This window comes from Petromyzon marinus, unplaced genomic scaffold (genome assembly GCF_048934315.1).
Source record: "Petromyzon marinus isolate PM22_M1 ecotype Great Lakes invasive population unplaced genomic scaffold, UKy_Petmar_22M1.pri1.0 PM_G_Scaffold_70, whole genome shotgun sequence".
NCBI classification, from domain to species: Eukaryota; Metazoa; Chordata; class Hyperoartia; order Petromyzontiformes; family Petromyzontidae; genus Petromyzon; species Petromyzon marinus.
The window spans coordinates 974760-987131 of NW_027423025.1; the positions used below are offsets into that span (position 1 = coordinate 974760).

At 45.4% G+C, this 12372-nt stretch overlaps 1 protein-coding gene across 1 annotated transcript; it reads left to right on the top strand.

Annotated features, from left to right (window-relative positions):
* The first annotated feature begins 7742 nt into the window (after positions 1-7742).
* On the top strand, positions 7743-11582 carry LOC142920248 (uncharacterized). The gene is made up of 3 exons (XM_076062757.1): positions 7743-7780; positions 7953-8021; positions 9241-11582. The coding sequence occupies exon 3, from the start codon at positions 9255-9257 to the stop codon at positions 10371-10373; it is 1119 nt and encodes a 372-aa protein (XP_075918872.1). The 5' UTR covers positions 7743-7780; positions 7953-8021; positions 9241-9254; the 3' UTR covers positions 10374-11582.
* Positions 11583-12372: the final 790 nt, after the last annotated feature.

Here is a 12372-nt window from a genome sequence, read left to right on the forward strand (position 1 = left end):
AGGCTGCCGATCCACGCTTGCACTGATATCCGAAGTGAGAAATTCTCATGGTGGCTGTGGTGGTGGTGGTTGTTGTTTACCAAGGTAGAGCCTCTCTCTCTCAGGGATGTCAGTTGAGTAGCAGCAAGCATGGGAATCGATGTCCAGGTTGGAACTTTACAACGCGGGGCCTAGCCACGCGGGGCCTTGCCTCCTGCCCCCGCCTGATTGCGTTCACTTTAATAATCTCGCTTAAGTTTAATTTATCTTCACCCGGCTCGCCACTATATAACTTTGTTTTATTGTAAATATTCACCCAGTTTTTATTTTCTTTTGTTAGCAGGCGAAGCCCGCTTGAGCTGCTATACCGCTCTTGTTATCAGAAGCGACCTGCCCACAACAACACAAGGTGAGGCTTTGTCAACGTGTGTGAATGTTTTGACTTAAAACTTTCGTGACTGCAGGAATTAATATTCTTGGTTCTTTCGGTAAAGTCACGTAGATAGAAAATAAAATTAAAATAACAGATTATAAATTAAATGAAAAATAAAAAAATTAAAATAAAGCAAAAAACCCACGACGTTTCGATCGCAACACAAATGGTCTTTATCTTCAATTCCAGACATCCCGCCATCAAATTCACCATGGAAGTGGAGAAAGATGGCAAGCTACCATTCTTAGATGTTCTGTTTGAGAGGAGACCTGATGGCTCATTGGGGCATTCTGTCTACAGGAAACCCACCCACACAGATTCCTACTTGAAACCTGATTCCCACCACCACCCAGCCCAAAATAATTATCTCATCAAAACTTTATACCATAGGGCTCATTGCATTTCGGACCAACACCACCTGACCAGTGAATTAAAACATGTACACCTGGCCCTCAAAAGGAATGGTTACTCTGACCGTACCATCCGCCAAGCTCTTTCTCCCTCCATACAGAAACAACCACTTGATACTCCAGTCAAAACCATCACACTACCATATATAGCAGGCGTTACTAAAAAGATTTCCAAAATTCTAAACAAACACAAGATCCAGGTCCGGTTAAATACAGTACACAAAATTCGTGATCTGATCCCATCCGTGAAGGATGTCATTCCTGACTTACAGTACCCCGGGGTTTACAAATTGAGTTGTACCTGCGGTGATTGCTATATCGGGGAGACAAAGCGACATGTCTCTGACCGAATTCGCGAGCACAAATCAGATTTGAAACACGGCAAAACGAATTTTTATGCCGTGGCTGATCAATGTTACATCGCTGTGGGGGATCACGATATAATTTTCTCCGATACCAAGGTTCTTTGCAAACCCACGGGTTTTTATCAGAGATTTGTTCATGAGGCAATTCAGATCTACAAACACAGACACAATTTCAACCGAGAAGATGGTTTCAAATTAGCAACCATTGGAAAGATGTTATAAATCGAACTAAACATTAAACTAATTTCAATGGTACAGTATATTTTTCAAGTAGTGGTACCCCAAACTTTCGCAGCTCTTATAAATTCCCTTTTCACACCATCAATAGGTAAACTCCCCCTCTCCCCCCCCCCCCCCCGCGCCAAACGGCAAGTCCACCGGCACGTACACCACCTCTTTTCTAAAATCGGCCAATCAAATGCTAATTTTTATGATAATTTCTTTGTCAGAACACCTTGTTTGCTCGCACACAGTTTAAAGGTCCGCAGTCTGAGCGTGGTTGTGTTTCGCTAAATTCTCCTGTTTGATTTGTACTAGGTGCCTCGGTGAATGTATATGCTCTGACTTTAACATAGCTATTTCTGTGACCAGTTACAAGCTAATCACTCAGCTATTTCAATGCTAAATTCTATGCTAATTCCTTTGTCAAGGGGTGCCTCTGCGGATGTGTATACTTTAACTTAGCTATTTCAATGAGCCATTTCAATGCTAAATTATATGCTAATTCCTTTGTCAAGGCGCTTTGTTTCTTCTCACACAGCTTAAAGGTCGTGATCTGAGCGTGGCTTCTCCCACTCCAGCGCTGTCCTCCAGACAGTCTCGTCCCTTCACCTGATGAAGGCCGCTTGTGTTGTGGCCGAAACGTCGTGATTTTTTGTTATTTTATTTTCACCTACGTGACTTTACCCAATAGAACCAAAGAGTATGGATCCTAGCAGTCACGAAAGATTTAAATCTAGAAAAGGCACAGTACTGCTTATTATCAAGGCTATTGTAAATTTGATTCAAAGAGTCTAATGCAGCAGATGTGGTGCTGGATTTTTTCCGGAACCCAGATTGTTTTAGATCTAGTAGATTGTTGGTGGACAGGAAACTGCTAATTTGGTAGTTCAAAAATTTCTCAAAAATTTTCATCAATGGGGACAAAATTGAGATAGGTCGGTAGTTATTGGGATCATCTTTAGGGCCCCCTTTGTGAAGTGGACGGACATAAGAATGATTCCATTCTAGAGGAACTGATGCTTCTTTGATGGACAGGTTGAAAATATGGGCTATAGGTTTGTACATTAGGTGACCAACAGTTAGTAGAGCAAAGACGGGAAAACTATCTGCTCCGGTAGAGGAGGACCCTTTGAGATAGGACAGTTGTTTCAGAACATTACTTTCGTGGATTGGTTGGAAACTAAATTCGTTTAATGTTTGGACAGGGGTGTAGGAATTTGCAGGAGCAGGGGTGACTCCCAATACATTATCAAAAAGATTACCAGCTTCAGAAAAATGAAGGTTAAAATTGTCAACTATTTTTTGGGGATCCCCATTTCGGTGAAGCTCAACGGGCAGATTTTCTGTTTTAGATGCCTTTTCGATAGATTTGATTGTTTTCCAAAAATCCTGGCATTTCCATGTGATTCCAGGAGAGTGGAGGAAAAGTAGGCATTTTTTGCATGTCATATTTTTTTTACGCATCTATTCCTTAAAATCCTGTATTCTAGCCAGTCATTTGCCAAATTACTTTTCTGAGCACATGCCCAAGCCTTGTCCCTAGTTTTCATGAGCTTTGTAATCAAAGGATCATACCATGGTGGGCGGTTGCCTTTAGTTTTAAATCTAACCAACGGAGCATGTTTGTTAAGAATTTGGAGAAATGTGTACCTGAAAGTCTCCCAAGCCGTAGTCAGGTTGGGGATATCACAGACCTTATCAATATCCGAGTGAAGCACATCATTAGTAAATGCCTGAGAGCTGAAGTGCCTCATAGAGTGCTTCTCAACAATTTTAGGGGGGGCTTTGGGTCTGGCTGATGATCTCACACCAAAAATGAAGGAGTGATCACTAAGGTTATTACCCAGAACACCAGTCAGTGCGAAATTGTGAGGGGCATTTGTCAATAGGACGTCAAGCAGAGTTGACTGTCCCGGATTTTTTAGGTTGGGTCTTGTGGGGACATTTATTAATTGAAACATGTACAATTCATCTGTAAAATTTGTGGCCATGGCCAGCGGGTTTAGCCAATTCCAATTTAGATCACCCACTAAAATAATTTCACCTTTAGGGACGCCCCCAAAAAGCTCTCTCAGTGCCGATGCAGCTTCAACATCCTTCCCACAAGGCGGTCTATAGCAGCACACTACCAATATCTGTTGATTATTTGGGAGAGTTATTCTGAGAGCCAGACCTTCAAAGCAACATTTTTTAAACAAGGAGTGAGCTGGTGAACATGCAATAGTGTTACGAACATAGATGGCAATTCCACCTCCTTTAGATCCTCGGTCAAGCCGAAAAAGGTTGTAGTTTTCAATCGTAATCTGCAAGTCATTGACGGCAGGAGTGAGAAATGTTTCTGTTAGGCAAAAAATGTCCGGGTCAAGATTTGCCACTTCTAGTTTTAGTTGACTTAATTTAATCACAAGCCCTCTGATGTTGACATGTAGAACACCAACACCTTTCCTGCCAGAAAAATCTACAGAATTATACGAGCTCTTTTCATTTGGTCCAGGATGAAGTTCAATACCACCCAGAAATAAGAAAGGTAGAATTAACAGTTTGCATAAGTATTTTCTGTGAAAGGATGAAGAGCGGCGAACCTTGGACGAATAGCAGCAGCTCGCAGATGGTGTTATTTTTAAGAGCAGAATGAAGTTTGGAAGGAGTGCTGGTGAAGTAATGGGACAAAGATACGGTTTAAAAGGATACAATGATGGAGTGTAAAAGTGTCTATGAGCTGTTTCATTTGCAGGTGTAGTGGCAAGTCGAGCAACAAGTATTGACGCAAAATAACGAGGGTAGCCGTTTGTAGAGTTGAGTGGGGCACTAGATATGGCCGGGAGGGACAGCAGTAGGACACACAGCAGGAGAATTGCCATCTCTAAAATATCCGGGTATACACAGATTTACACACAAGTGGAATAGAAAAATATATATACTTGTAGGCCGAGCGTGAGAAAAACGTCTTGCCGCACTCGTCATACATGCACGGCTTCTCGCCCATGTGCTAGGGTTTAACAGCACCCACCCCCCTCTCCCAGACAGCAGATTCTTGGCTGTTGTGGGCTCGGCTGAAAAACGCTTGCACCGCCTCCTTTCCCCGCCGCAGGATGGTGCTCGAGTTAGCCCTCCTTGAGCTCAGCCCACGACTGGAATGTTGTTTCTTGGCCTCTCGTGTCTCTGCTGCCCGTCCAGACAGCCCCAGTGAAGCCCACACAACCCTTGGCCGTCTCGAACGATCTCCGTGAAGTTGTCCAGGATGGAGCGCACGTCGTCCTTGAGCCGCTTGTTGAATGACTGCAGCAGCGCCTCCTTGCTCTGGGGCAGCGCCCGCGACATCTCGGGGGAGCAGTGGACGTAGCACGGCATTCCCTCAGGGCAGCAGTGGATGGAGCACAACCCTGCCTCAGGGCAGCAGAGGAGAGAGAGTCTGGCTCCCTCACGGCAGCGGTGGAGATAGTGCGGCTCTCCCTCAAGCCAGTAGTGGAGAGCACGGGGCTCCCTCCGGCCAGCAGTGGACGGGGCACGACCCTGACTCAGGGCAGCAGTGGAGAGAGCACGGCTCTCCCTCAGGGCAGCAGCGGAGAGAGCACGACCCCACCCCAGGGCAGCAGTGGAGAGAGCGCGACTTTCCCTCAGGGCAGCAGTGGACGGAGCACGCACTAGGCCGCTACAGTAACTGGAAGCCCACGGCCCCACCCAGTTACGCCCGCCGGGAAAATGCTCATTTCTCTCTCTCTCAACTTTGCACTCCGAACGTCGTGTTGTTGTATCGTTCGTGTTTGGGTAGAGAGACACGGGGAGAGAGACACTGGGAGAGACACGGGAAAGAGACACGAAGAGACACTAGGAGACATACACGGGGAGAGAGACACGGGGAGAGAGACACGGGAACGAGACAGAGACAACTAGGATACAGAGACACGGAGAGAGACACTCAGCGTCGCGTGTAAATTTGGAATGCTCCTTGCTGATTCACGTCTGGATGTTCACAACCAAGGGTTGAAGCAAGCCTGACCACCTGCGGCGCCCCTCACAACCATTTGCGGCCTTGGGCCAGGAAAGTTACGAAAAAAATTGCACACGAACGACGCCTCCACGCAAGTACCCGATGCTCCGTTTTGAAGTTTGAAAATGAAACAACTTTTAATTGTATTATGTCTTGAATTGTATAATTGTATTTCCTCATTAAAAGCTTATTCATTGAAAAGGACATTTCGTGTGAATTTTCTCTCGTCGTTAAGTAGACAATGCCTTTGCCGGGGGTTCGGATCGATGCGGACTTTCACCTGGTTGGGATTGCGGGGTCGAGATGAGGCGACACGGAGCGGCTGGCCGTCTGCAGATCGATTCCAACGTAATCGAGCGTCTGTCCCTGTGCCTCCGTCGTTGGTACAAGGGGTGCGTGTCTCCGTTGTGGAGTTTCTGGATAATGTTTGGAATTAACCCAATTTTGACCGTGACACCAACATGCAATGACCTGTGCGTTGTGAATGACGCAACGTTATGTTTTACATCTGCCGTTTAGCAGACCGCGCATATTGTGGTGAATGTTACTGAGGTAGCCAGGTGTGCCTGTCGGATTTTAACCTTGAACCTCTGCAATAAATAGAGAATGTGCTACCACATTCTTGGTTCTTTCGGAACAGTCACGTGAATAGAAAACAAAAAAATAAGAAAATTGGAAAATAATAAATTGATGAAAAGATGCCCATTGGTCGACTGAGATGACTGTGCCCCCCACAGTGTACACACACACAGTGTACACACACACAGTGTACACACACACAGTGCGTATACACACAGTGTATACACAGAGTGTACACACACAGTGTACACACACACTGTACACACACAGTGTATACACACAGTGTACACACACACAGTGTACACACACACACAGTGTACACACACACAGTGTACACACACACACAGTGTATACACACAGTGTACACACACACAGTGTACACACACACAGACAGTGTACACACACACAGTGTACACACACAGTGTACACATACACAGTGTACACACACACACAGTGTACACACACAGTGTATATACACACACAGTGTACACACACAGTGTACACACACACAGACAGTGTACACACACACAGTGTACACACACAGTGTACACATACACAGTGTACACACACACACACAGTGTACACACACAGTGTATATACACACACAGTGTACACACACAGAGTGTACACACACAGTGTATACACACACACAGTGTACACACACAGAGTGTACACACACACAGTGTATACACACAGTGTAGACACACGCACAGTGTACAAACACACAGTGTACAAACACACAGTGTACACACACACAGTGTACACACACAGTGTACACACACAGTGTACACACACACAGTGTACACACAGAGTACACACACAGTGTACACAGACAGTGTATACACAGTGTACACACACACACACACAGTGTACACACAGTGTACACACACACAGTGTACACTCACACAGTGTACACACACACACAGTGTGCACACACACACAGTGTACACACACACAGTGTACACACACAGTATATACACACACACAGTGTATACACACAGTATATACACACACACAGTGTGTACGCACACACACTGTACACACACAGTGTATACACACAGTGTACACACACACACATTGTGTACACACACACAGTATACACACAGTGTACACACACACACATTGTGTACACACACACAGTGTACACACACACACAGTATACACACAGTGTACACACACACAGTGTATACACAATAATGTCCACGTTGTTGTAGCTGAGCCCACGCATCCAAGCGAGGGAGCAATGAAAATGAATCTAAATCAACTTAAACTCCAATCCCGCTCTGTGACGTCACCACTCAGCATTACTTCATCGGCGTGAAACGCCAGGGGGAGGTGTACCTCGCTAGTGACGTAATGTCACCAAGGTATTCCACCGCACTCTTGCACGTGACGTCACCTCCGCTTGGGTCACTGACGATATCGTTCCAGTGCTAATCCTTATTTGGGCAAAGCTACGCCCAGTGACGGCAACTCATTAACATAATGTGTTCGTTAAAGCCGTCGCGAGTTTATTGCGACGGGTTCAGCACTCACGACGTAACGGACGGCAGCATTATCATAATTATTTCATTCTCTAATTTATTTATTTATGGAGCCGCTCATTGTGGGAGGAGCGTATCTCGTGCCCCGGAAGTGACGTCACATCACCTGCTGCTGCGTGACTTCCTGCACTGAAGTCCAAGGTGAGAAATTCTCATTGCGATTGTGGTGGTGGTTGTTGTTGTTGTTTACCAAGGTAGAGCCTCTCTCTCTCAGGGATGTCAGTTGAGTAGCAGCGAGCATGGGAATCGATGTCCAGGTTGGAACTTTACAACGCGGGGCCTAGCCACGCGGGGCCTTGCCTCCTACCCTCGCCTGATTGCATTCACTTTAATTATCTCTCTTAAGTTTAATTTGTCTTCACCCGGCTCGCCACTTTGTAACTTTGTTTTATTGTAAATATTCACGCAGTTTTTATTTTCTTTTGTTAGCAGGCCAAGCCCGCTTGAGCTGCTATACCGCTCTTGTTATCAGAAGCGACCTGCCCACAACAAAACAAGGTGAGGCTTTGTCAACGTGTGTGAATGTTTTGACTTAAAACTTTGGTGACTGCAGGAATTAATATTCTTGGTTCTTTCGGTAAAGTCACGTAGATAGAAAATAAAATAAAAATAACATAATAATTTTTCTTTTTTAAATGAAGCAAAAAACCCCACAACGTTTCTATGGCAACATTAATGTTGAAGATGCGAGTGCTTACAGGAATATTTATGACATTTGCCCTCTCATTGCGTGCCATGACAGTGCTGTTTGCACAGTCACACGTAGTCACTGTAAGATGATTTTCTTGGTCGTGTTTTTGTTTTTTTGCTTGTTGTGGTTGCACCCGATTCAAGAGCCGAATGGCTCACGGGACTATAACCAAAATAAATCAAACTGAAAATCAAAAATACTGAAACCGCGTGATGAATTTTGGGAAAGTTTTTCACTGCATCTCCAAATATATATAAAAGGCAAAGTTGTGATTGTGTGTGTTGTCTGTTCAAAATGTTTAGCGTACTTCCCGACATGCAACAAACTGGAAACTTGCCATGTGGGTACTTTCCAGACTGTACACCATACAAACATTATACAAATACACTTTTGTGTTTTTGTTGGGGGGGGGTGGGGAGCTCAATAATGTATAGATTTTTTGCACGGCAAGTGAGCTGTGATGTCAAATCTGTCACGTGACCCGCGCACGTGGAAGCGTAACGCATTGTAGTGTAGCGGTTAGCGTTGTCTGTGTGTGTGTGTCTGTGTGTGTGTTTGTGTGTGTGTATCTGTGTGTGTGTGTCTGTGTGTGTGTCTGTGTGTGTGTCTGTGTGTGTGTCTGTGTGTGTGTGTCTGTCTGTGTGTGTCTGTGTGTCTGTGTGTGTGTAGAAGCGTAATGCATTGTAGTGTATCGGTTAGCGCTACGCTACGCTACGAACCCGGCAACCCGAGTTTGATTCCCGTTCACGGCCACCACCGGTGATGATTAATTCAACCGCTTCTGGGCCTCCCCTAGGTCGACTCAGCCTTAAACGAGTAACTGTTGTGGTGTGAACATCGCCACTGGGGAGACAAAGGCGGCCGGACGTGGGGATCCAAGTCCCGGGCGAAGCCGGGTAGTGCAGCTAGTCATGAATATATGAATGAATATAGACGTGTAAGTCACGTGTGACTGTATATATTAATTCCTCCATGGCTCGATACTGATGTGTCGATGGTGTGGATATTCTTATTTTCTGTCTGCAGCTGACGCTGGTCTGATGGAGCAAAGGCAGTCAGCACAGCAGCTCGGTACGACAAGTCGACAATGCGACCAGCGTGCATACGGCACGGATCGGACTGGAAATTTGACACAGCACCAGAGAACTCGCACAGGAGAGAAACCCTTCAAGTGCACTGTGTGTGAGAAGGCATTTTCAGATTCATCGACTCTTAAAAAACACCAGAGAACACACACGGGAGAGAAACCCTTCAGGTGCACGATGTGCGGGGTGGCGTTTACACAGTCATATAATCTTGTAATACACCAGAGAACACACACGGGAGAGAAACCCTTCAAGTGCAGTGTTTGTGGGAAGACATTTTCAGGTTCATTTGTTCTTAAAACACACCAGAGAACACACACGGGAGAGAAACCCTTCAAGTGCAGTCTGTGCGTGAAGGCATTTGCACAGTCATCTGATCTTGTAAAACACCAGAGAACACACACGGGAGAGAAACCCTTCAGGTGCACGATGTGCAGGATGGCGTTTACACAGTCATGTAATCTTGTAACACACCAGAGAACACACACGGGAGAGAAACCCTTCAAGTGTACTCTGTGTGGGAAGGCGTTTACACTTTCATCTACTCTTGTAATACACCAGAGAACACACACGGGAGAGAAACCCTTCAGGTGCACTCCGTGCGGGAAGGCGTTTGCACAGCAACCACATCTTATAGAACACCGGAAAACACAGAAGCATCAGAAGATCCACAAGGAGTGGAGTCTGAAATCAGCTTGTGAAAGTCAAAGTGCCGCAATAAGCCCATCCCTCTTGAAACAAGACCCGGAAGAAAATCCCAGCTTGGACACTTTTAAAGGTATCGAGGTGAAATATGAAGAGGTGATGGTGAAGAGGGAAGAAGTGAAGGTGAAGAGGGAAGAAGTGATGGTGAAGAGGGAAGAGGTGATGGTGAAGAGTGAAGAAGTGAAGGTGAAATGTGAAGATGAAACTCTAAAATGGGACCTTCACATCGATGGAGGCAACGTGAAGCAGGAGGAGAATTCTGACTGTGAGGCAGAGCAAGGCAACTCCCAGCAGTTTGTGGAAGTGGAGGTGTGGGTGGACTTCCTCCGAGACAATACAAAGTCAAGTGGAGACCCGGTAGATGTGTAAGCCAGAGACAATGTCGCTACAATAGATGCACCTTTGTCACAGGCCTTTAATGACAAGAATGTGAAGTTGAACACTCTGCTCCTAGGTTCATCCTGCAGAGTAAGAGCGGCCAGTCTTTGTGGACCTGTGGGTTGGGTCAATCTCTCACCAGGAGTGAGAGACAATAAGCCCCCAAGCATTCACTATGTTATCATAATAATTGCATTTACACGGTGCTTGCTTAACTGCCTCAGCACCTCGGAGTTTTGTACCTCGTCTGAAGCACTCGAAGAGCATCCCCAAGTAGCAGCTGCCCCTGTGTGGCACAAGGTGGTGGCCCTGCACCAGCCTGCATGTGGACAAGAGCCTTTCAGTAGGGGGCGATGATTGATGCGTCATCTCAGTTGTGTAGTTTGTAGGTAATGTTTAGAATTTGCTACACTTTCACTCAGACGCCAGCATGCAATGGCCTACTCGTTTTGAATGACACAATAGTATGTTTTACATACACTGTGAAGCAGACTGCATTTTTTTAAAAGTTTGTTAATACGATGTAACGTGATGCAGTATATTTCACTGCAGTAATCCAATTTTGTAAATATGCCTGTCAATAATTTAGAATGTATACTTGTCTGGTTTTGTGCATACTTGTAACATTTGATCTGTAAGGGTCAAACATTGAATAAGTGATGTTAGGACAAAGTGTGTGTGTGTGTTTGAAAGTAACCTGTACAGAGAACTCAGGTGGGACCCGTTGTTCTTGTGATACAGGTCAAACGGTGTTTTTGTGTTCCACGAAGCATCTGGAGCAACTCATTGTCTTTGAAATAGGTAGCACGCTCGGATCATTCATCAGTTACAAGGCATACCACTTGAAAGTTACACGTGTAGGAGGAGGTACATTCTCTACAACACGAATTGTAGTTTTGTCTTACGTGTTGATGTAGATTTTGTCTAACTGGGACTATAAATGCACCCTGCTGATTGACGTCTGGATGTTCGTTACCTATCGGTTGAAGCAAACCCCACTGCTGTTGTTGAGACGCTGTGCACCAATAAGGGTCCAACACATTGACGGCCTTCATGCCAGGAAAGTCACAACATTTCCACACGAAGGACGAATTCACACAAGCACCCCTTGCTCCGTTTTGAAGTTTTAAAATGAAACATCTTTGAATTGTGTTGTGTTTTGAATTAGATTTTATTTCTTCATTAAAAGCTTGTATCAATTTTCATCTGGAAGACTTCATTGAAAAGGACATTTCGCGTGAATTTTCTCTCGTCATTAAGTAGATGGCCTTGCCGGGGGTTCGGTTCAATGCGGACACAAACTGTACACACACACAGTGTACACACAGTGTACACTGTGTGTGTGTACATACAGTGTACACACAGTGTGCACACACAGTGTACACACACAGTGTATACACACTGTACACACACAGTGTATACACACTGTACACACAGTGTACATACAGTGTACACACACAATGTACACATTGTACACACACAGTGTACACACACACTATACATACAGTATACACACAGTGTACACACACAGGGAACACAGTGTATATATATACACAGTGTACACACACACAGTGACACACACAGTGACACACAGCGACACACAGTGACATAGTGTACATACACACAGTGTACACACACACAGTGTTACTCAATAATGTCCACGTTGTTGTAGCTGAGCTCACACACCCAAGGGAAGGAGCAATGGAAAATGAATCTAAATCAACTTAATCTCCAACTCTGTGACGTCACCACTCTGCAATACCTCATCGGCGTGAAACGCCAGGGGGAGGTGTACCTCGCTACTGACGTAAGGTATTCACCCCTCCGCCGTCCCCCGCGCTCTTGAGCGTGACGTCACCTCCCCTTGGGTCTGCCGATATCGGTCCAGTGGCAATCCTTATTTGGGCAAAGCTACGCCCAGTGACTGTTGGCTCATTAACATAATGTGTCCGTTAAAGCCGTCGCAAGTTTATTTCGACGGGTTCAGCGC